The sequence below is a fragment of the Dunckerocampus dactyliophorus genome, chromosome 2 (genome assembly GCF_027744805.1).
Source record: "Dunckerocampus dactyliophorus isolate RoL2022-P2 chromosome 2, RoL_Ddac_1.1, whole genome shotgun sequence".
In the NCBI taxonomy this organism is placed as follows: Eukaryota; Metazoa; Chordata; class Actinopteri; order Syngnathiformes; family Syngnathidae; genus Dunckerocampus; species Dunckerocampus dactyliophorus.
The window spans coordinates 4,812,109-4,837,788 of NC_072820.1; the positions used below are offsets into that span (position 1 = coordinate 4,812,109).

Sequence of the window (25,680 nt, forward strand, 5' to 3'; positions counted from 1 at the left end):
ACACACATCAGTGTTGCCAGGTCCGCTTGTCATAAGCGACTGTTTGGGCTTGTTTTCAGAGAGATCATCGCATGTGTCTCTCACCAGACACACATACCCCTAGCCCACGATTTCTTTCATTTGAAACGCTTACTTTGCTTATACAGTAACAATACTTACCTACCTGTACATTATAATTACACACACAGTTCTTACACACAACCACTAACCTGTGAAATACTGCAACTTGTTCGATGATGACTATGCTATGTAGCGTCAGACCTTTAGATTCAGTCTATTAGCGCAGTGCATTTTCAATCTAATAGCACACTCACATAGCACAATCAGAGTTGCGCAACGGTTACATATGACTGATGGAAAAATACTGGAATAGATGCATTGTTCTAACTCAACAAGATTAACTCTCACTTTCACTTTCTAGAGGGGCACGGCAACTGCTATATATCTGTATATATTCTGTGTACTTTTATTCTGGCTCCTTCATCCATCTTGTCGAGAAATTCCTTTGAAATTGTGTCATCACTGACTACTTATCCGACAGCAACGCGGTCCAAAGAACCAGGAAGAAAGGCTAAAGAGAAGCAATAGCCTTTACAGTGGATGCTGTACGTGTTCCCAGGTCTCTTTGTCTTTGAATGCATGAATACAGTATATCTTCTGAATGCCTCATATTTGTATTTTAGTTCATTTATTATTTTGTAAGCTTAAGAATGCTCAATTTAGGCCAAAAACACTGCTTAAATGTGCATATTTTTGACTAATAATGAGCCGTGGTCAACAGCGAGAACCCACAATATGATTTTTTAAATCAATATATTTGGAAAAACTGTGATTGCCGCAAAAGTCGAAGCGCGAAGTACGACTGTAGGTCATCGAGGTTCCATATGCAGCACCACCAGTGATTGTGTGGTTAAAAACTACACATTACGCCACAAATCCTGTACTGCATGTCTCTATGCTGTAAATTACTACCATTTCAAAAAGGATGTCCCAGTTGTGGTAGCTTACTGATGTGTCATTACCTACTCTCACATGAGACACAAAACCTCCTCCCTGCCTGTTTTATATTGTCCTGTGTAAGAGAGGAGCAATTAGAGGAAAATGTCTCAGAGTGATGTTTGCCAAGATAAACTGTGCCCTTCTAGATAAAAGAAAAGTACAAAATGTTTCCCCTTTTATCAGGTGTGCCTGAAATTGTCACCTTGTAAAAGTAAAAGCCAGCTGATGAGAAGTAAAGCACACAAGCCTCTGGACAAGCCAGCATATGGAGGAACCAGTTTATAAAAACACAATGTCTGAGTCTTGAACACTTATCATCGCAATTATTGTGGATTATAACTCAAAACTTTAAGTTGCACACACCGAAAGTCAAAACACACAGCGCCTAAGGCAGATGAAGTATTAAACATGAGAACTATTAAATACAAATGCATGAAACTTGCAGTTACCTGGGTTCTGTGGGAAGGCCGGACCCCCGTTGATGTGAGGCTGCTGAGAAGAAACGGAGGGAGCGCGGCGGTATGTGCCTGTGGCCGACACCATGGAGGCCGAGGAGGTGGTGGAGGAGTTGTGACGGGAGATCTGTCGGGAGATGGTGCCGAACTGGGACATGGGGATCGGACCGAGCCCGGGACCTTGGGGCACTGAGGCGGAGGATGTCACCACTGTGGGAGCAGGAAGAGCCTCTTTACAGCCTGTTGGTTGTGTTCTGTGGTTTGCTTCAAATAGGAAATGCAGTACCACCAAAAAGTGGATCTCACTTCCGTAGGGACTCACCTTGGCCCATACTGGGAGGGGAAGGTGTGGGGACCGCTAAGGGGACACCCACGCCACTGCTCCCACTGTTCTCCCTGCCACCACTTCCGCCACTGCTGCCACTGCAGAGAGTAAAAAAATCAAATCAAATCATGACGTCACTACTGAACATTATCAATGGAGCCTTCTCTATGAATCACATGTGGTCAAGTTTACCTGTGTGTCCTGGGCCTCTGATTGAGTGAGGCTGTGCGTGCAGGGCTCTGCTGGTTGCCCAGTCGGGCCGGACTCGTCATGTAGTCGTTGGGCACCACTGGAGGCTTCACAGGCTCCAGTGTCTTGTAGGGCGTGTTGCGCCTGTACAGAGAGTGACATAAGGAAGGAGCAAAATACTGGCAATGTACAGTACATGATTATGATGTCCTGCAAGACTTAGTAAAGATAAAAGGGCCTCAGCCACCATTATGTAAAGGAAAACGGCACTTTTTTAAAAATGTTGCCCACCATCCACACTCATTATGTAAAACATGAGCACACATCTTCCCTTTTCTGTGCGTGCTAAAGAGAGAAAAACAGTTAGCAGTGCACGTCATGGGACACACCTGTTTCGACTATGAAGCTCTCTAAAAAACCTCCAAAAACGTTTTATATGACTTCAGCTGTATTGTCATTCTGATAATTGTTTTTGTTTATTTTGTAATTGTAATGTTGAATAAAAAACTGGAAATGGACACGAACTGTGGAAATAATAAACGCAACGCAGTTTGACTGAAATACTATTGAATTTATGAATAGAACTATTGATTAATTACGTGTAATTATCTTGCCATGGCCATGTTGAATTTAATTGTGAATTATTTATTTTATTGTATTTATTTTAATATTAATGTATATTTTGATTTTTTCATTGTTACTGTATATTATTATATAACATTTACATTTAAAACAAAAACAAATTGTGACGTTCTGCAGTATGGGAACGAGTGTTCCCTGTCCTGCGCTCTTATTTTGGCGGGCTGTGCCTTCTCCGGGGAGGAAGAGGCAGCCGCTTCTCGCCTGGTGGCCGCGCACCTGCGGCCAATTAACATTTATGGCGGATAAAAGGCCAGCGCGTTCGAATGTGCGGCGCTGGTTCATTATTGATTTTGTTGTTACACTTCATGCCATTGCTCCTCGTCTCCGCACGGGAGCTGTTACCTAAAGACTGGACTTACATGTACTTCTTAGTTCATGTTATTTCTCCCACAGAGCTTCTCCCTCTGTCGCTTTTTGTTACTCCTTTTGGTGCACCATTAAATAACTTTTATTTTTTGCAAGCCATCGTCTCTTCTCTGCACACCGGGGGTCAAGCTTTCGACAGCTCAAACCAGAGCGTGACACAAATGTTGGTAATTCAATAAAATAGAAGTTCAAAAAATGTATTTTTTGTATTGAAAAAACATCAATCCACGACACTAAAGTATCGAATCAAACCGAACCATGAATTTTCTATATTGTTGAACCCCTACCATACGCACCGCTTTTCGTATGATTCGGTTTTCGACAAAATATTTTGCAGCCAAAAACTGCATGTAATCGAGTGCCCAAACATGGCATCCCTCGCGTTGGTGACTCGGGCTCTGTGCTTTTTTTTTTTTTTTAATTGAGTGCCACCACTCTATTTTATTGAGTGTGGCCACCACAGGGGCCAAAGACAGTCGCGAGTGCCAGCGCTTTGATAAAGAAGGTTAAGAAACACTATCAAATTCAAGAAAGAAGCCTAACCCTAACCCCCCTAACCTTAACCCTCATAGCAAAGCACGATAGTACCTCTCCCCTCCTTCCTCGTCGCTACTCACCGTTTCTGCCAACAACCATAATTATTTCACAGTTTTCTGCATGTGAAACTAATTATTTTCTGTAAAATGTGTTTTTTTTTGTTAATATGTTTGGGTGTCTAGAAGGGATTCATTGGATTTACATGCTTTCTTATGGGAAAAATTGCTTTGGTTTTCTAAAACCGAGGAAGAGAATAACCACAGGAAACGTAACACAATAGACACCTCCCCACACAGTAAAATTCCTCTGTCACACCAGCTACCGTATTAACTGTGCACTATATTTCATACTGTTTCAGCTCCTACCCCAGGGTGACACAAATGTTGGTAATTCAATAAAATACAAGTTCAAAAAATGTATTTTTTGTATTGAAAAAACATCAATCCACGACACTAAAGTATCGAATCAAACCGAACCATGAATTTTCTATATTGTTGAACCCCTACCATACGCACCGCTTTTCGTATGATTCGGTTTTCGACAAAATATTTTGCAGCCAAAAACTGCATGTAATCGAGTGCCCAAACATGGCATCCCTCGCGTTGGTGACTCGGGCTCTGTGCTTTTTTTTTTTTTTTAATTGAGTGCCACCACTCTATTTTATTGAGTGTGGCCACCACAGGGGCCAAAGACAGTCGCGAGTGCCAGCGCTTTGATAAAGAAGGTTAAGAAACACTATCAAATTCAAGAAAGAAGCCTAACCCTAACCCCCCTAACCTTAACCCTCATAGCAAAGCACGATAGTACCTCTCCCCTCCTTCCTCGTCGCTACTCACCGTTTCTGCCAACAACCATAATTATTTCACAGTTTTCTGCATGTGAAACTAATTATTTTCTGTAAAATGTGTTTTTTTTTGTTAATATGTTTGGGTGTCTAGAAGGGATTCATTGGATTTACATGCTTTCTTATGGGAAAAATTGCTTTGGTTTTCTAAAACCGAGGAAGAGAATAACCACAGGAAACGTAACACAATAGACACCTCCCCACACAGTAAAATTCCTCTGTCACACCAGCTACCGTATTAACTGTGCACTATATTTCATACTGTTTCAGCTCCTACCCCAGGGTGACACAAATGTTGGTAATTCAATAAAATACAAGTTCAAAAAATGTATTTTTTGTATTGAAAAAACATCGATCCAAGACACTAAAGTATCGAATCAAACCGAACCATGAATTTTCTATATTGTTGAACCCCTACCATACGCACCGCTTTTCGTATGATTCGGTTTTCGACAAAATATTTTGCAGCCAAAAACTGCATGTAATTGAGTGCCCAAACATGGCATCCCTCGCGTTAGTGACTCGGGCTCTGTGCTTTTTTTTTTTTTTAATTGAGTGCCACCACTCTATTTTATTGAGTGTGGCCACCACAGGGGCCAAAGACAGTCGCGAGTGCCAGCGCTTTGATAAAGAAGGTTAAGAAACACTATCAAATTCAAGAAAGAAGCCTAACCCTAACCCCCCTAACCTTAACCCTCATAGCAAAGCACGATAGTACCTCTCCCCTCCTTCCTCGTCGCTACTCACCGTTTCTGCCAACAACCATAATTATTTCACAGTTTTCTGCATGTGAAACTAATTATTTTTTGTAAAATGTGTTTTTTTTGTTAATATGTTTGGGTGTCTGGAAGGGATTCATTGGATTTACATGCTTTCTTATGGGAAAAATTGCTTCGGTTTTCTAAAACCGAGGAAGAGAATAACCACAGGAAACGTAACACAATAGACACCTCCCCACACAGTAAAATTCCTCTGTCACACCAGCTACCGTATTAACTGTGCACTATATTTCATACTGTTTCAGCTCCTACCCCAGGGTGCCGCGGCCAGCCATTGGAGGGCTCGGTGGTTTCTGTGTTGGCGGGTTGGTTCTAGACAGCGTCCCCGTCGCTTGTCCTGCCCGTCCTGCAGCATTGTTCCCATTTTGCTATAAGGACAAAGAACAGGTAACAATAATATGTATGTGCAACTACAACAACTGAGTAATATTTTCATGTATGGTTCACACTAAAATGGCTAAAACACTTGATTGGGAATAGCTATATAGAAAAATGAAAAACAACATTGATGGAATGAATATAGTGAGTGCATGATGTATAAAGAGGAAGATAACTATATCTTACCTTGGCTTTGAGCCACTGAATGCAAACGGACAGAGAGAAGAACGGGATATGCTCATTGGTTCATGGTTTAATTGCAGCCATTTATTTCAGCCATAGTAAGTGACAAGCAGTTATAAAATCAGCAGAGACAGAATTTATAAAACGTTTTGGAGCAGGTGATGGCAAAGTGACCTTTGGATCTGACAGACAAACAAATGGAAGAAAAGTTTCAGTATTTCAAGAGCAAACAATAAAAAGAGCTCCTCTTTCTGGCAGGGAAATGCTGCCCTCTCACAGATCCCTCCATCTCTCTCCCTCTCATTCTGTGTGCCAAGAACCCTGTGGTGACACTTGACAACTGACTGTCCTGCTCTGCCAACAAAGCTGTGACAACCTGCAGGTTCTGCACAACAAGTACCGTTTTGTTACTGTTTTCAAACAACATCTCAAGAGTGCAACAAAACAAATAAATACTGCGGGTCACAAATAAGAGATGTTAGTCTGAGGGGGGATGAATGAGGCCATGGACCGTAGACTCTTGGACGAGAACCTCCTGGTCTCAGCCAGAACACTGACGATGTGTCACCGATAGGTCTGTCAGCATAACAATGACACCAAAACATACCACCAAGATGACAAAGGCGTGGCTCAAGAAAAAGTACAGTGGTGTGAAAAAGTGTTCCCCTTGCTGATTTCTTATTATATTTGCATGTTTATCACACTTAAATCTGTCACACAATCATCACACAAATTTAAATATTAGTCAATGACAACACAGCTGAACACAAAATGCAGTTTTTAAATGAAACCTTTTATTATTAAGGGAGAAAAAATTCTAAGCTACATGGCCCTGTGTGAAAAAGTGATTGTCCCCCAGTTAAAACAGCGACAACTCATCCAAGAGGTCACAAAAGACCCCGCAACAACATCCAGAGAACTGCAGGCCTCACTTGCCTCAGTTAAGGTCAGTGTTCATGACTCCATCATAAGAAAGACACTGGGCAAAAATGATCTGCATGGCAGAGTTCCAAGACAACAACAATTGCTGAACAAAAAGAACATTGACGCTCAATTTTGCCAGAAAACATCTTGATGATGCCCAAATCCTTTGGGAAAATACTCTGTGGTTTGATGAGACAAAAGCTCAATTGTTTGTAAGGTGTGTGTCCCATTACATCTGGCGTAAAACTAACGCCGCATTTCAGGAAAAGAACATCCTACCAACAGTAAAATATGGTGGTGGTAGTGTGATGGTCTGGGGCTGTTTTGCTGCTTCAGGACCTGGAAGACTTGCTGTGATAAATGGAACCAGGAATTCTGCTGTCTACCAAAAAATCCTGAAGGAGAATGTCCGGCCATCTGTTGGTGACCTCAAGCTGAAACCAACTTGGGTTCTGCAGCAGGACAATGATCCAAAACACACCAGCAAGTCCACCTCTGAGGCTGAGGAAAAACCAAATGAAGACTTTGTAGTGGCCTAGTCAAAGTCCTGACCTGAATCCTATTGAGATGCTGTGGCATGACCTTAAAAAGGCGCTTTCATGCTGGAAAACCCTCCAATGTTGCTGAATGACAACAATTCTGCAAAGATGAATGGGCCAAAATTCCTCCCCAGCGCTGTAAGAGACTCATTGCAAGTTATCACAAACGCTTGATTGCAGTTGTTGCTGCTAAGGGTGGCCCAACCAGTTATTAGGTTTAGGGTGCAATCACTTTTTTTTTTTCGTTCCTTAATAATAAAAAGTTTCATTTTAAAACTGCATTTTGTGTTCTGTTGTGTTGTCATTGACTAATAGTTAAATTTGTTTGATGATCTGAAACATTCAAGTGTGACAAACATGCAAAAAATAAGACTCAGGAAGGGGGCAAACACTTTTTCACACCACTGTACACTGAACTGTATGTTCGATATTGGCTTTTTACCGCCATCCGATATTATCCAAAATCCAAGATGGCAGCAAGTGTGTCTGTGTCTAGCATTTTTGAGCATTCTTGGAAAAGAGAAAGGAGGAATCTTTTTGGTTTGTGGGGTCTGAGCTGGCCGGCTGGAGCCTGCTTGCTGCACTGGCTCGAGGTAGCAATCCAAAGCCAGCTTCCACATTTGTCAGAGCTAGCAAGCTGAAGCCTGCTTCCACTCTGGGCCTGTGCTACCACCCGGAGCCTGCTTCCACCCTGGCCCTGTGCTACCACCCGGAGCCTGCTTCCACCCCGGGCCTGTGCTACCGCCTGCAGCCTGCTTCCATCTTGGGCCTGTGCTACCACCCGGAGCCTGCTTCCATCTTGGGCCTGTGCTAGCATTAGGAGCCTGCTTCCCACACTGGTCAGAGCTAGCAATCTGGAGCCTGATTCCACTCTGGGCCTGTGCAACAAAGCTAAAGTCTTATCTTCCCTCTCATACCAAGGCATCCGGAATTGTGATTTTGAAAGCGGATGTTTTGCATCCCTCTTTTTGTAATTTAATCTTAACATTATTTTTGTACACTTGAAATAATTAAGCGAAATGAGCGATAATGATATCAACCAATATTAGCAACAGATCTTCCTTCAAACGGTCAGGTCATGTCTTGTGTAATGAATAACCACATGATGTATCTTTTACTGTGATGCCACAGGATGCATAAATACTGTTTGTGCAAAATAAGACAAATACTGCAATATGCAATACAAGTTATAGAAAAGGTGGCATGTTTATTTTAAACTCAACAAAAAGTCATTAAAAAAATGCTGCTATGTGTGGAGCACATCATCATCGCACCGATTCTACCATTATCGGCAGAAAAAAACTATACCGATTATGAACCAATATCAAATTTTTACACCAATAATGTTATAACAATGATATTGTCGGCCATCCCTATCCTAAACCCATAACTGAAACTTCAAGTTGTCAAGTGACAGCCTCAAAGTCCACAGGGATGGACCAAAAACCCTTCAGAGATGTACGCAATTCTGGTGACCTCTGTGCTTGCCAAAAGAGTATCTCCACCAAGTACTGAGTCATGTTGCTCATACTTGGGGATCAAATACAGTACTTATTTCACTCAATCAAATACAGTCATCCCTCGTTTATCACGGGTATTCGAATTCAGACCAGACCATGATAAGCGAATTTCCACAAAATTGGATTCCTTATTTATAAATGGAATATTTTCATAGTTAGAGCATAGAAAACCTGTTTATGACCTTCTAAATATGTTTTTTTAACACTATTAGAGCTCTGTAGACATTAAATAACACCCCTATAGTCCCCTTTACACTTTTTTTACAGTATTACCTAATATAGTAGACATAATAAGAAATAATATAGATAGATTCACACACACACACACACACACACACACACATACTCCTAGCCTACAGTTTCACTTACTACATGCTTATATAGCAATAATGCTTAAGTACTTGTACATTCTAATTACAGACACACAGTTCTTACCCACAAGCACTAACCTGTGAAAATACTACAACTTGATCGATGATGATGATAATGTTATGATAAATACGCGTATCCGGGCCTTTGTATTTGAATGCAAAAGTACTGAATTCCTTGTATTATTATTTTTGTTAATTTAGCCATTTTTATGCTTGAAAATGCTTAATTTCGGCCAAAAACACATAAAATTTGCTTAAATCTGCTTTTAAAATTTTTTTTTTTACAAATAGGCTAGGAAAGGCGAAACATCGAGGAATTACGATATTATTTTTAAAATAAATATATTTGGGAAAACCGTGATAGAGTGAAGCCGCGAAAGTCGGAGCACAAAGCGAAGTGGCGAGGGACAACTGTACGCATTCATTTATAACCTTTCCTTCATGTTTTTTTCTGGGGTTTTGTTGTATTCTGTCTCTCTACTGTATGTTAAAGCTGCCAATAAAGTAGGTACTTGGTTTTACATTGTGGAAAGGCAAACTAACCAATCAGCGATACTTTTGGCTAACCAGTGGGTAGGTGCAGGTGCAGTGCTGGAGCTGGTCACACTAGCTAGTCTATTATTTGAAACATTGAAACACTATTTACGACACATGAAGGATTCAACAACACCATACTGTGTTACAATTTTCTTCGTTTTTTTCAATGGTCATATTTTCGTGACACATCAGTTGCTATCCTGTGGAAACAAAAGCCAGATCAGGGTTTACTGATACTGAAATGTATCTATTTGTGGACACATATGGTTGAAGTACATTTTGTCTCTCCCAGCTGAGGCAGGTGTGGCTACCAAACAATATCGATACGTGAATTATTCAAGATACATGCAAGATGTAAAAGGAAGACTGGTTGGGGGTTGTGAGGTAAAACTGGCAACGTGAGATGCATGACTACCTCATGCATTCTTACAGATAAAAAGCCAGTGAAAAGTACTGCTTAAATCGGGGTGTCCAAACTTTTGAAACTGAAAGGATGCAAGGGCTACTTTGATATTTTGTCAACAAGGCTGAGAATACATGTAAAAACTGCATCTCTTCATCGCTGCATCACTTTGTGAAGCAGCAATTAATATGAACTTCGGTCTTTTTTCTTTTTTTCCCCATTTTTGCTGTTTTATTTTCCACATATTTCAACTTTCCTCTTAAATACTCTTTGTAAATTTTATTTTTGTAATATTATGACTTTATTCCCATAATATTTTGCCTTTATTCACATAAAATTATAACTTCTTCCCCACCCCAATTTTCCAGAAATTCCAACTTTATTTAGTTTTGCCTCTCCTAACTTTATGGCTTAAAAAAAATATATTTTTTTCTTTAATATTTCAACTCTATGGTATGAAAATTACATTATTTTTTTCTCATAATATTGCGGGTTTATTCTCCTAAAACTTTATTCTTGTTAATTTACAGCTGTTCCAATTTCTGACATTGTTTTTTTTTTCCAACTATTGAAACTTTCTTCTCATAATTTTGACTTTATTCTCAACGTTGTAACTTTTTTGAAAAATTACGAATTCATTCGTTGTTTTGTTTGTTTATCATAATATTATAACTTTGAAAAAAACATTTTTTCTTTCATATTTCAACTTTATGCTACTAAAATGACATTATTTGTTTTCATAATATTATGATGTTGTTCTTGTAAAATTACCACTTTTTCTGATTAGATGACAACTTTTTTTCTCTTAATATTTTTACATTATTATTGTAAAACTACTGCTGATTTTTCCATTCTTCCTGTTTTTTTTTTTTTTTAGTTTTCTTAAATTATATTTTTAGAATGTACTGCGTGCCGCAAATGGCCACCGGGCCGCACTGTGGGCACCCCTGTCTTAAACAGTGAGAAAATAAGCGACACCATTTTTGGGCCAACAGTGGTTTTTGTTGAGATTCATCATTTGCAGCAATCTTGAATACAGCCCATTTGAATAACGGGGGAAAGCTCCCACATGGGGAAAGAAAAAAAGCCTCTGACTTTGGAATCAGGGAATGTTTGAAAACCAGCAGACAGCCACTATCTTGGCAGACACAGACACAGCGAGAGGGAAGAAGAGGCCGATCCAAACATGCTGCGGAAATCAATGACACCAGCAATCAATGCACATAATTGTGTCGACACATTCACACGGGCACAAACACACACACACACACACACACACACACTCTTGTCAAAGATGAAACGGCACAGAGCAGATGGATCACATGGAGAGAGAGAATACACAAAACATCCCCCCCCTCCCGATTCTACAAAGATAGTGATGGAGTGCAAAGATGTGTCTTTCCTGCACACACTGTGGATGTCAATTAGCAGCCAGACGGTGTCGTGAACTATTAGGACTGTAGAAATCCCCCAGATCGCTCTTACTTTTACTCCGTGCCCCACATCATCCAGCAGGGTGTAATCGATGGGTTTTCGAATGTAGCGCACGGGCCGCTCCATGTTGCCCGGGGCAATGATCTTATGGGTGCGAGAGGTGTTCTTATTGGTGGTCAGGATGCCAATCTCACGACGTGCCACCTTCTCCTTATGAATGTCCACCGTCTGCGGGAGACAAAACAGGAAATGAAGTGACTAGGCGAATCAATCAATTACTGACATGAATGATATGGTTGATGTCTTGGTTTTATTTCGTGCGGCGGTGTCCCAGCCTTCCAACACGCACAGGCGATTCAAAACAACAGTCATGATGTGTCCTGGGCTCCATGTAACACAACGTACACGTCATTGTACAGTACATCTGATGTCTCACTATATTGTAGCACCCAGCGGGATATGCTGATGGAGTGCCCAGCATGCCTTGCGGGCACTGTGCAAATAACAGTGAAAGCGTTTGATGTTAGCGCTCAGTCGTTTACCCACATAGAATAGTAGTTCATTGTTGCTGTGTGGTAATTTACCCATTACACTGCTGTGCTGTTTATTTTTTTGGTTTGTTTTCTGTTCACACAAGATGCGGATTCTTTTAGAAAGCTGAAGTGTCTCTGATTATGTGGTTACAATGCCATCTACCGGATGGAGTTGTCACGACAAGCCAGATCAGGGACGTCCAAAGTGCAGCCCAGGGGCCATTTGTGGCCCGTTGTTGTTTTATTATTGGCCCGCGGTACATTCTAAAAATATAATTTAAGAAGAAAACGTGCTAAAAATAATTAAATAAACCCAACAACAGCAAAAATGGGAAAAAAACAGCAATAATTTTACAAGAATAAAGTCAAAATATTGGGAAAAAAAAGTTAAATAATGCCATTTTAGTGGCATAAGGTTGAGATATTAGTCATAATATGAAAAATCAACAAAAAAAACAAATAAAGTTGTCATTTTTGGAAAATTAGGTTGCGGAAAAAGCGATAATGTTGCGAGAATAATGTTGTAATTATGAGAAGAAAATTTATGGTAGAGACAGAAAAAAGAACAAAGTTGAAATTGTTGGTAAATTTAAAACAAACAACAGCAGAAATGGAAAAAAAGCAGCTGTAATTTTAGAAGAATAAAGTCAAACTATTAAGAGAAAATGTTGTATTCTAACAAGAAAAAAGTTGGAATTTTACGAGAATAAACTCGTAATTTTATCACAAAAAATAACATCATTTTAGCAGCATAAAGTTGAAATATTAAAAAGAAAACATTACGTCAAAAGTATAAAAAAAACCAGCAACAATGGGAAAGAAGAGCAAAGCCCTAAGTTCATAGTAATAATAAGCTTTTGCACCTGTATCACAAAGTTGAGATGCATTTTTTTCTTGAAATATATATACAGTCATGTAAAAAATGATTAGACCACCCTTGTTTCAAACCCTTCAGTTTATTGATCCATTTTAATGCCTGGCACAACATTTGTTTAGACAAATATAATGATGATAACAAATATAGATCATAAGAGTTTAATTTAAGAGCTGATATCCAGCAACTTCCATGGTTTTCTTGATGATAACCAAAATCACTTAAGTTCTTAAATGAATAGCTATTGTATTGTACTGGCAAAAAATTTAACTTTTTTTTTTTTTTTAACTTTTTTTTTAATTTATAAAAAAATTAAATTAAATTAAAAAAATAAATAATTTTTTTTTACAAAAATAAAATAAAAAAACGTCACTCTTAAGCTATTTTTGTTGTCATTTTTATATTTGTCCAAACAAAGGTACCTTTTAGTTGTATCAGGCATTAAAATGAACAAGAAACTGAAGAAACAAGGGTGGCCAAACATTTCTTCTATGACTGTAGAACTTCTTAGCATATCTACATGTGTTGCTTTACAAATTAAAGTAACAAAATGGCCTTGCGTCCTTTCACTTTTCAGTATGTGGCCCTCGGTGGAAAAGGTTTGGACACCCCTGAGCCAGATCATCAGAATTTGGTTGTGAGTGAGGGTAAGCAGATAGCACCAAATGGGACACCACAAATACTGGAACTCAACGTATGGGAAACCCTCACATCCTCCACCTTTCCACATACAGAAAGAACACATGTAATACTTTTTTTTTTTTAACAGGAAATTGAGGTGACACTCCCAGCCTTGGCTAGGAAGTTTGAAAAAGAAAACTGTGTTTCCTGTTAGTGATATGCAAGACGAGGCAAAGGAAGCTACTATTAGCTGGGGCGAGAGAAAAACAAGAAACAGAAAGTCTCGGTAGTCTCAAAGTCAAACAAATGTCTGATAAAGAATCCCCCTGAAGCACTGACAACAACGTAGCATGCATGCTCCAGTTCTACAACTGAGGATGGGATTTTGTCAGCATTTCAGCTGCATTGCGGTTGAATTAAAATTTGAAACACACGCACACACATATTAATGATTACCTCATCATTGTCACCAGACCTGTGTGTCCCCTCCCTGCACTCTCCTAATCTCGTTTTCTTTTATAATCTCAGCACTCTAATTAACATAACATCTGGCCGTCTGCTCAAGCTCTGCAGTCTGTTTGTGGGAACAGAAGGTACAATGCAGCTGTCATGCAGCTATAACTAATAAATATGCCACTGAAAATTAATATCCTCTGCACTACAGTGGAACAACTCGGACGATGTTTGAGAAATGCTCTTGTCCCTTAAGAGGGTGTGGCTCTTGTATCTAGCAACAGCATCTCTTCTTGTAATTAAAAAGTGAGGTTGCTAATCTCCTCCATCAGACACAACTTTATGAATGCACCTTCCATCCAATGACAGTTACTGCTTTGGTGTTCTTTCACTATGCTTTAAGTGTTTATTGGCAGCAGTGGAATATGACAAGGTAGGGATTCCAAGCCATGTCAGCAGACCTGTAATATACATTAGCAATTTCTTTTATAGCGTTGTAGAAAGATTCTTTGTGGACATGACACTCTAAAGGTTAACACCTCAAAAGAGAAAAAAAGAGACACTGGATTGCAGGTTCTACTTGTACTTCAGAGGATTTGGACAGGCACAAATATGAATGTGAAAAGGATTAACACAGCGGTCGGCCTTGAGAGAAGTATATACTGTACTGTACATTATGTAGTGAAATAACCATCCATTTTGGGTGAAAATCAGCGGTCGCATTTTGATGAACTTCTCCTTGGGACTGTGACCAAATCAGCCCAAATCCAAATCATTGATACTAGACACGTTGGTGATGATATATTTCGAACCAACTTAGCCTATGCCATACGATGTGGGCAGCGGGGGCATCATGGCGACAAACTTTAATGGTCAGTCTGACAACTTGCCACAAAAATGTCATCATTAATACCCTTGCTCCACAAGGTCAGATCTTGATCATAATTGGTGTTCCCGTTTCAAGGACATTTCACCTTTTTCCTTATTTTCCATATGCTTTCCATGACTGGAAAATTGGTCAATCATTTCCAGGTTTTCCAGGGTGCATGGGAAACCTGATAATGAAGGCGACACCCTGAAGCTATGCATAGGTCACTTCCTGAATTCGTCACAGTGCCACCCACTAGCAACAGGAAATGACAAAAGAAAGTCTATTTACGTGCGTGCATCCTGAGTTACGTGGGGCGGCCAGGGCCCGTTCGATGTTCCTCGCAGCTTTATTTTTTTGTATTATTTTTAATGAGACGGGAGACTGTACCTCTGGATGATGAACCAGTCAGTGTGTTTTCATCCCACTTCATCAGCTTCTGTCTTTTGTACTTTTGAGTCACATATTGAGACTGTGGACACTTTTCGGACAAATTCAGTGGCCGCATGGACGTGTTGCCAAATGAGGATGAGCAGCTTACAGATTCTTTGAATGTACTATGACAGTCTATATTAGATGAGGTTGACCAGGACCACATCCACTAGCAAAACGGTGCTGTTTCCTACTTTGGGGCAAACATGCCGCTAAGTAGAACTGTCATTGTGCAGCTGCACAACACTGAATAATAGCATCATATTAAACATATTGTATTGTTAATGTTAATACCACTCTGACATTGTCAATCAAAAAACTGAATCTTCATATAGGCAGAATTTTGATGCAACCTGTGTACTGGATCTCAAATGCACCTAAGTGTAAAGGTTTTATGATTACTACATGATGTAAATTGTACTTTTTCTGTATCAGAAATAGCATACTTTTGAGAACAGGTTGTGTCATACAAAATAGGACATGTTTGCATGCAGTTGTTTTGTGGTAAATGCAATCACTAATGAATGTTCTTCTTAGCTCTGTATTAATGTGGACTAGTCCCATTTTGTATGTCAATGTACTGGCACCATCCATCCATCCATGCATTTTCTATGCCGCTTCTCCTCATTAGGGTCGCGGGGACATACTGGAGCCTATCCCAGCTGACTTTGGGCGACAGGTGGGGTACACCCTGGACTGGTCCCCAGCCAATCACAGGGCAACTGGCACCATCCATCCATCCATCCATTTTCTTCCGCTTATCCAAGGTCGGGTCGCGGGGGCAGCAGCCTAAGCAGGGAAGCCAAGACTTCCCTCTCCCCAGCTACTTCGTCCAGCTCCTCTTGGCAAGAATTGCCACCCCTGCCAGTCGCCTCTCACTGCTGGCAAAGTCAGAGTGGAATAAGGACCAACCCCTCTCAAAAGGACTGGTTCCAGAGCCCTTGCTGTGCATTGAGGTGAGTCCGACTATATCTAGCGGGAACTTCTCCACCTCACGCCACCTCATGGCCACACCCCATGGGTGCAGGCCCGGCCACCAGACGCTCGCCATCATGCCCCACCTCCAGGGCTGGCTCCGGAGGGGGGCTCCAAAGTTGCTCCAAAGTTGTGTCTCTTCATTGGGGTCTGTTGAGCCACTCTTTGTGTGGCCCCAAATGGCGACCAGACAAAGAGTGGAACCCTGAGCATAACCATCCCATGCATCTGCGTCTCTTTATAGTTCTCTATTAAAGGTATAGCGCAAATATCAATAAGGAGACAAGGGTGAGGAGAAACACGTGAAAGCGTGACAATGCTTTATATTTCAGCGCATCAAACCGACCTCCATCCTGAAGCTGGTGGAGTAGAGCGGGAGTTGAAAATGCTAAGCAGGCAAGAGTGCCTGTGTTGGGTTTTCACTTCATCCCTGACAGTCTTAATGAAGCACACAGGGAGGGGACATCCACTGGTTGACAGGCAGGGTGCACAACCTCATGGAGCACAGCCAGAGAGAAAAAAAAAGCAAAATAAAAGAGCACTGATGAAGAAAGAGTGACCAACGGGCTTTGGCTGTTTGACAGCCCTTGTATGATTGATGCCACTTCCATGTCTACAGCATGTGGCAGTGTTTATGTGCACGGACTCCATTTTGGAGTTTAGTTAGATGGAGAGCTGGCTGGTTTCTTTACATGGTTTTCGTCACATGTGAAGGAGCTGGGGCAAGTACTGCATGTAAAGTAATGCAACAAATCACTTTTGACTAATTAATATTTGTATTTCTTGTATTTCCAGACCAAACATTTTTAACTGTGGCGCCATCTACTCAAACTGTTTGGTCCAGGCACGTACCATTTCCTTAAGGGAAAATAATTAGTCAGTTAGCTGATGAATAATTGTTACTTTTTAAAATATATTTTAATGGGATGGCAGAATCTCTCTGAATGTTCTGAACTGCTGTTTTGATACCAGTGTCGTGCCATAGAGTGGCAAACTACTGCATGTCGCTGATGGTCCCGATGCACCACCGGTGCACCAAGCTCCGGGTCTACAATGCGCCGTCCCTGCTAGTGCTCCTTTACGCAGCAGAGACCTGTCCACTCTGCAGGATCACGGCTTCGAGTCCCGCGCTCTTAGACCCATTGAGGGTGTGCAGTGGTATGACCACGATAATGTAAAAAAACACAGAAATAGTGGCTTTCGCGGAGGCACGCGCAGCAGGAAATACACTACTAATAGCGGGGGAGGCAGCGGTGGTCTTCAAGATCCTGCTGTAAACAATGATGATGATGGCTGGGTTTGCTTGAGAGACGAGGAAGAGTATCACAAGTGGATCAGACATTTTGATGAGCCAGTATTGCAGAGACAGGGATCTGACCATTTCTGAGCCTGGTGACGTCACAATATGCAAATTACATGAGTGCATTTACTCCCATCACAAACTTTGGGTCATACTGATGAACCTTCATGAACCTGAAACCTGAAATAGTAATATCAAAACTGAATATTTTCTTGAAAATACTCAATAAAGCAAGCAAGCAAGCCAGAGAATGGACTGAGCTCAACTGTTCTTCTTTACAACACAAACACGTTGAGACTTAATCAACAGCGTCTCTGCTGGTTGCATTCAAGTAGCGCTATAGTCATTGACTAGTTCACAAAAATCTATTTAGTTTTATGCACTTCTCTAGTTTGGTCACAGCCGCATGTGAAAGCGACAAACCCTTGAGCCACACTTCAGACTCCAGATCTGCACCAAATTTCATGGGTTCTTCCCTGCAGTCATGGGAAACTTTTACTGACTCGAGTTCTTATGAACCGGGTAGTCGATTACTGTCACAACGTGCATGCTCAGAATCTCGCAACAATTTCCAGTGTGTCAGTGAAACAAGAGTCTTTGTCGAGTACCCGTGAGTCAGTGAAATTTGAGTATTTTGTCCACCCGTGAGTCAGTAAAAACATTCCTACAAATCCAGTTAAAGTAACAGTTATACAAGTTAAGGTTTCCTTTTTTAAAATTTAGCTTGCAGTAGAGCACAAGTAACTGAGACGAGTACCCACGAGTCCCGAGTCGTAAAAAATAATTAATGATTTGCACATATCCTACTCCTTGGCCCATACCTTTCAATTACAGTGTTTCCACTGAACAACACTCTCTCACGGTGCAAAAATGACAGTGACACCTCTGAGACAAATTCTGTCCCTTCTGTAATATTTCTTAATACTGTAGATATGGTGGATGACGATGGATGATGAGGAGGAAGAGGAAACTGTTTCTGCGAGTGTGGATCTTGATGGGTGGGTTTTACGTACCTGGGAGATGTGGTTGATGGAGGACTCCATGCGTCGCAGTTGCGAGGCCTGGATGTCCAGTAGTTGTAGCACATTGTTGGCTAAGGCATTGATCTGATAAGCCACGCTGGCCAGAGACTGGGTGGTGTAGGACTTGGTCTCCTCCAGGGCTTTCCTTTTATCTTGTGCCTGTACAAAGGAGAAGGCAGCAAGAGAGAAAATGAGGGGGTGGAAGGGAGAAAACTAGGTACTCTCGCATTACAGTTGACAATGTTTGAATAGACAGTAAAGTCTTTGTTTTACTTAGAAAACCCTGTTGAGATTAGAAATGGAATGAGCGGATGATTCTCAGTAGAAACAACTTGGTGTAACGTTAAATGTTCCAAATGGACAGCACAGGACAGGTGCGCGGTGGGAGTTGAGCCAAGTGAGTCGGAATGCCAAAACGTTTCATAGGCTCACAAACCTTCACCCGGCTGCTCAAACCATCTGTTTCCATGGGTCTTTAAATAGCTGGAGGAACTGAAAGGACATATTTATAGATTGGAGGCAAAACACGGCTCACACATCCACATTGATCTACTCTTTAAGGGGCACTTTTTTTTCCCTCAGGAAACTGTCAGCAGGTTTGCAACATTGCTGGTTTACCTTTGTTCATGAATCACTTCCTATATTTATATACAGTATTATCAAACAAACCTATAGATGAAAAAATGAGTTGGAAATCTCATATTAAATATACACAACAAAAGGTGGCGAGAAATATCTCTATATTGAATAAAGCAAAATATGTTCTTGATCAAAAATCATTCCACACTCTGTACTGTTCCTTAGTATTACCATATCTAATGTATTGTGTGGAGATATGGGGTAATAATTACAAAAGCAATCTTCACACACTCACTGTACTGCAAAAAAGATGGGTGAGGATCATTCATAAAGCCAAGTATAGAGAACATACAAACCCTTTATTTTTAAAATCACAGATATTCACATTTGCAGATTTAGTATTCTTTCAAACCGCTAGAATAATGTATAAAGTTAATAATAACTTGTTACCCAAAAACCTCATACAGTATTTTTCAATCAGAGAGGAGAAATACCATCTTAGAGGAAAATTAAACTTAAAACATTTATATGCAAAAACTACGCTGAAAACCCACAGCATTTCCGTGTGTGGAATTAAACTATGGAACGGATTGAGTAAGGAACTCAAACAATGTACAGAGATGAGCAAATTCAAAAAACAATACAAGCAGTTGGTGTTTGCTAAATACAAGGCAGAAGAGTCTTGATCATCACAATGATGTTCTGTCAGGTTTTTTTTTTAAAGTTTTTTTATTTATATATATATATATATATGTGTGTGTGTGTGTGTGTGTATATATATATATATATATATATATATATATATATATATATATATAATATATAATTATAATATATAATATATATAATATATAATATAAAATATATAATATATATAATTTTTTTGTATTCTTACTGTTATTTATTATGTATTATTATTCTGATTATTATAGAAAATATGATGTGGAATGCAAGAAGTGAACAACATGTACTGTACTAGATGTGGACTAGATAGGGGGTAGGATTAAATAAGCTTTGCTTCTTCCTACTCCTTTTGGACATGTGGAACTGTGAAAAGATGAGTTATTCATGTACATTCCGGGTGTCTTATTCAGTAAAAAAAAATGTCGTCATTTGATATGGTCTGATGTTTAGTGCTCCTGAAAAAAGGCACACGAGCACATGTAGCAGATTATATGATTTACAGATAAAATAAGACAAATAATTCCAGATGCACCGTTGTATAAGCGTAAAATGGTGTGCATGTATCAAATATATAATCTGGCCCCCCGGCCAATTTTGTTAACTCAATGCGTGCTCGCGAGTCGAAAAGTTTGCCCACCCTTGATCTAGGGCCTAACCGATTACTCGATTAATCGAACGACAAGTTTCAGATTAATCGACTAACAAAAAAAAAAAGTCATTGGTTGCAGCCCTGGAACCCGTTCATCTTTTCAACAGCTTGCCAATGAATAAATGAGTATCTTTCCCCAATTTCCCGCTCTTTTGTAAAAATGTTCTCATATTAGGATTTAACGTTACATCTTATTCTGTTTGGGCTCTGAGATTATGCTGTGCCTCATTTCAAATCTCTAATCCCATCAGTGTTGTTTAAATGCCGCAAAATCACCAGCGACTGACATTTGAAATGTGTGTATAAATGTATTAGTACAAGAATAAGTTGTTCTCTGGGCATTAAAGTGGAGGTCGCCCTAGTGACAAATCGACTTTTGTGTAAAAGCCTGAAAGGTGGGTGCTTTTGACATCTCATTGTTGATAAATCACGTATTTAAAAGTACTGTGCTGGATTTACAGTGAGTTGTTAAGAGGACAGCAGATCTCGGTCTTTGTATTCCATCGTTTCTGCGGAGGCTTCAGTTGGGATGTAGTATTTTAAAAACAGAGTCACCTTTAACATTGTACTACAATGAAATAATACTGGAATATCATGTGGGAAGTCTATGACTCATAACAAAAACGCCCATGAGTCAGAAGGGGGTTTCATGGGAGCCGAAGGGGGATTTTGGTGGGAATCACAAGCATTACTTCCTCTCATAAAAATTTACATTGATAATGGACTGCCTGTAAATATATTTGTAAGCAGTTCAGAATCATTCATTTGTGGTTCATTGTTCAGAAAGCACAGGAAAAGTTTAATGCTTTTTTTTTAACGAAGAAAAATAAAGACAGCAGAAATTATTGTTCCCAAGAAATCCAAAGTTCAATTTCCATAAATATATTTTTCTTCATAGAGTTTCTATTTTTGGATGCCCCAGTCTTTTGAAAAGCGCAGACTTTGTCTGTTGTCGCTACTATCATGTGAACACAGAATGGCTCCACATATCAGGAATGATATGAGGACAGCCAGGTGTTACAGCACACACCCAAACAAAAAAAAAGGCAGTCATTTCGACGACTGGCATCTGAGTCACGTTTGAGCGCATGTTTGAGTGCCTTTTGTTTCAGAGTCAGTTTATTTTAGCTCATCCGTGTGTTTTGCGTTTGTGGTTGCGAGGAGGGGGTGTTTAGTTTTCCTCTTTTCTCTTTCAACATCTGCTGCTGTTCAGTATTTGGGTTCACCTGCTGTCCAGTCCACAGGGCTGAATGACACATACTGTAAAAAAAACCTGTATATTTAGAATCTACTGTTGTATTCAGATTTTCTTGTCATTTTCTATCATGCGTGTATCTGTATCGAACCGTTCAATACACATGCGTACCGAACCGTGACCACTGTATCAAACAATACGCAGTTTTATATTTATTTTATCAACTTTTGACGGCACTCTGTGCTGAAAGCTCAGTGAATCTGCGATCGCCTACTCTGGCTTAGGTTGCATTGTCAAGCGCAGAGCCACTGAGCTCCGCCGCCCACACTCATACCGTGCTGAAATTGTTGAAAAATGAGATAAATGCTGGCAATTTCAATGAAATTAAAATTCAAAAAGGCAAGGTAATTTATTTTATGTGTCAAAAAGTATTGAACCATAACACCAACATATCGGACCGAACCGTGAATCTTGTGTATTGTTGCACCCCTAAGATATAGATAGATAGGTAGGAACCGTCTGTATAAACGACCCCAAATTTCCAGTTGATTTGCTTTACCAGCAATTCTCCTAAATTCCCATATCCACCTTTGAATATTTCCAAAATATACTCAACAAAAATATAAAGGCAACACTTTTGTTTTTGCTCCCCTTTTTCATGAGCTGAACTCAAACATGTAAAACTTCTTCTATGAACACAAAAGTCCTAGCGCTCTCAAATATTGTTCACAAATCTGTCTAAATCCGTTAGCAAGCGTTCATCATTCATGATTCACAATCTATCCACCTCACAGGTGTGGCATATCAAGATGCTGATGACACAGCATGATTATTTCACAGGTGTGCCTTAGGTTGGCTGCAATAAAAGGCCACTCTAAAATGTGAAGTTTAATTGTATTGGGGGGTGGCAGGAGGGGTCTGAAAACCAGTCAGTATCTGGTGTGACCACCACTTGCCTCAAATACCGTATGCACTGATCCAGAACATCACATGCTCGCTATCTTCAAAATGCCATCAATAGAACACACCTGTGTTTGCTGTCCATAACATACACACCTGCCCATGCCATGACCCCACGCCCACGTTGCAAGGATCTGTACACAATTCCTGGAAACTGAAAACATCCCATCGCTTGCATGGCCATCCTACTCAGCCGACATGTCGCCCATTGAGTGTGTTTGGGATGCTCTGGATTGGCGCGCACGGTATTAGAGACAAACGGTGGTCATAGCAGATACTGACTGGTTTTCTGACTCCTCCGGACCATCACCAATACAGTTAAACTGCATACTTTGGAGTGGCCTTTTACTGTGGCCAATCGAAGGCAGACTTCCATCCATCCATCCATCCATCTTCTATGCCGCTTCTCCTCAGTTAGGGTCGCGGGGGTATGACTTGTGCAATAATAATGCCATCTCATCAGCATCTTGATATGCCACACCTATGACATGGATAGATTATGCGTCATCGTCTTTGAGTTCAGCTCATGAAAAATGACAGCAAAAACAAAAGTGTTGATATTTTTTGTTGAGTGTAGTTTATCACAGTTTAAAACCGTGACAAGTGAGTTTTTATAAATCAAATACTTTCATAGTTACAGCATAGAAAACATGTTTATGACAATCTAAATACAGTTTTTTAACATTATTAGAGCCATCAAGACACAAATAACACCCCTATTATCTATACCTCTATACTCCTATTGTCTAAGACTCACACATGTTAGCATTGGAAGAGTTCCTTGTTGTTGTTTCTTTTTTTACTTCTGGTTTCTGTACTGGCTATTTTGGCAAAAACAAAATCACCATTAATTGAACCTCCAACCTGGAGTTCAGTTAATGCGCAATTATACCACTCTCAACTCATTTATTCTCTAAATATTTGTATTGAATTCCGATGATGAAAAGTTATTAAGGAAGAACGAAATGACTCGGTAAATGCAGATATTTCCTCACTTGATTTATTGTTATCAGTCAGTGTAAATACAGTTGGATTACTTTGTCATTCGGCAAATCTCGAAAGATGACGCAGTGAATTTAACTCTGGTCTTCCAAACACAGCTACTGAACTGTGAACAACATTACCGCATCAAATTTTGATCGAGTCGTTTTGCGTCACAAAGTTGCGCACCCTGGAGGTGGGGACCGAAATAACCGTCACGGCAGTTTTACGCCAATTAGAAGCTGTAAATGTCAGTTTTGGTTATTTTTCAATTAATTGCCCGGCCCTAAATGGATAGGTAGATAAATACATGCACTGCTTTTCGCAATTCTAGATCGTTCATTCCGTGCAAGGGGGAGAGCACCGTGCTGAAGAGCCATCCATACAGCATCTACCGCTTCACAGTGGTAATCCCCCAATCACATTTGCACGAATTTGGCGGTCGAGCTGTAGCTTGTGAGCGTGTCTTTTTGGCGGATAAACGGCAACTGCAATCACATGCTCCACCATTTCTATGACATTCATAAATATGGTCATGGTTTATTTCGAACATGCACACGAGGTTACATTGAAGTACATCTCAGGGGTACAGTTTCACTTTTCAGCATGTCCGAAAAGGAGTAGGAAGAAGCAGAGCTTATTACGTGGCGTCATAATGGCACCGGTTCACATGTAAACGATAGTAACCAGGCCAAAAAAACGAAGTAGCTATTGGTGCTAAATAATGCTGACTCGCCCACCTGCAACAAATACTTGATGGTGATATTGTGCAACATCTTGTAAGTAATGTACTTGTAGTGTCCCGACGCAGGAAGACACTCCGATGCTCTTTTTAAAACTTTATTTCCGACCTTAACACACCAACAGCAGTGCTCAGTTCCAATCTGACACACGTGTCTCCGTCGCTTTCCACAGCAGCAATACAACACTTCCTCCTTATCCACCCATCACACTCACGGACAGCAAGGTGCATTCCAAACACCGGAATTCTGAACATCAGCATTGCAACATAAACAGATCATGATACTCATTTATGTGTGCAGGATTAACTCTAAAGTACTCTAAAATCGTGAACATTCCCAGTGTTCTGTATCGCTGCGCTAATTATGGCAATTTATTGTGGATTTTATTGCACATTGGTGAATTTTTACGTATTCATTAAGTAATAAATTACTATTTTTTTTATTGTATGTGACAAAATTCCATGAAAATAAAAATATCCAAACCTAATCATTACTTTCTAAAATGCATGTATGTTTTTTGCAGTAACAATATTGTCATTGTGAATCAGTTACGTAGTCTGAAGATGCTGTTAATTGGTGATAATGCTTGCTCTCCATTTTCAAATGGCTGAGACCGCTGCAGCACGATGCGAGGACGTGTTATATGCATGTTTGGAAACCAAAAATGAATTTTATTGTCATTCTATATGGCATGTAGCACATTTGGTGGCTGGATGCAGTCCGTTTGTCAGAACAACGACACACCCTCTACAACCACCGGCAGCTTTCACGTCGAGGAAGGCTCCGTGGGTCCACAACTAAAGTATTCAACGCACTGACGCCGCTTTAAGACGATTGAATCGTCACAGTGCCCCCAAAACGCCATTTTTTGTAGCGGTTTGAGGATGATTTCCTTACAAGACGAGCATTTCCTGTCCCTGCGGTCTCACTCCACTTCTACCACCACAGTACAGGCACGACGGAGATACTCATCAAACCATCGAATGTAACGTCATATTTTCTTACCTGAACATAGTTGTTTTCACAGTATTCCGCGACGCGGGAAAGGTTTTGGTAGCTCTCCACAAGAGCTCGCTTGCCGGCAGGGATTTCCTCCTCTAGCAACATTTGTAGCTCTGCCATCTTACATCCCTTCGCATTTCTCTCCCCTCTCTGCCTTGTTCAATGAGGCGAGGCTGTGATGCTGCTAGTGTGTGTCCGAGAGAGGGGCTCCCTCCCCCGCCTGGAATTGTGCCGTATGCGTGCGTGCGATTCACAAAGATCCGCAAAGCAGTCGGAGTTGCGTAAAAAAAAAAAACTGCCTGAAAGCCCAAAATACTGTAATAATGATGATAATAATATATTAATAACAATAAGAAATGTTGCTATTATTTTTAGGATATAATT

At 40.3% G+C, this 25,680-nt stretch overlaps 1 protein-coding gene across 4 annotated transcripts in view; it reads right to left on the reverse strand.

The window, feature by feature from the left end:
- LOC129175811 (abl interactor 1-like) overlaps window positions 1-25,520 on the reverse strand; it is a 33,909-nt gene extending 8,389 nt beyond the window's left edge. For 2 of the 4 annotated variants that reach the window (XM_054766600.1, XM_054766598.1), the window contains exons 1-7: window positions 25,300-25,519; window positions 18,495-18,662; window positions 11,477-11,653; window positions 5,389-5,504; window positions 1,972-2,112; window positions 1,777-1,877; window positions 1,449-1,664 (exon numbers count right to left, since the gene is read on the reverse strand). In XM_054766600.1, coding sequence (XP_054622575.1) covers window positions 1,449-1,664; window positions 1,777-1,877; window positions 1,972-2,112; window positions 5,389-5,504; window positions 11,477-11,653; window positions 18,495-18,662; window positions 25,300-25,416 — 1,036 coding nt within the window. In that variant the 5' untranslated portion in view covers window positions 25,417-25,519. Of the gene's footprint in view, window positions 1-1,448; window positions 1,665-1,776; window positions 1,878-1,971; window positions 2,113-5,388; window positions 5,505-5,700; window positions 5,716-11,476; window positions 11,654-18,494; window positions 18,663-25,299 lie in introns of all 4 variants that reach the window. The other 2 variants (XM_054766599.1, XM_054766597.1) reach the window with 2 other exon arrangements.
- Window positions 25,521-25,680: the final 160 nt, after the last annotated feature.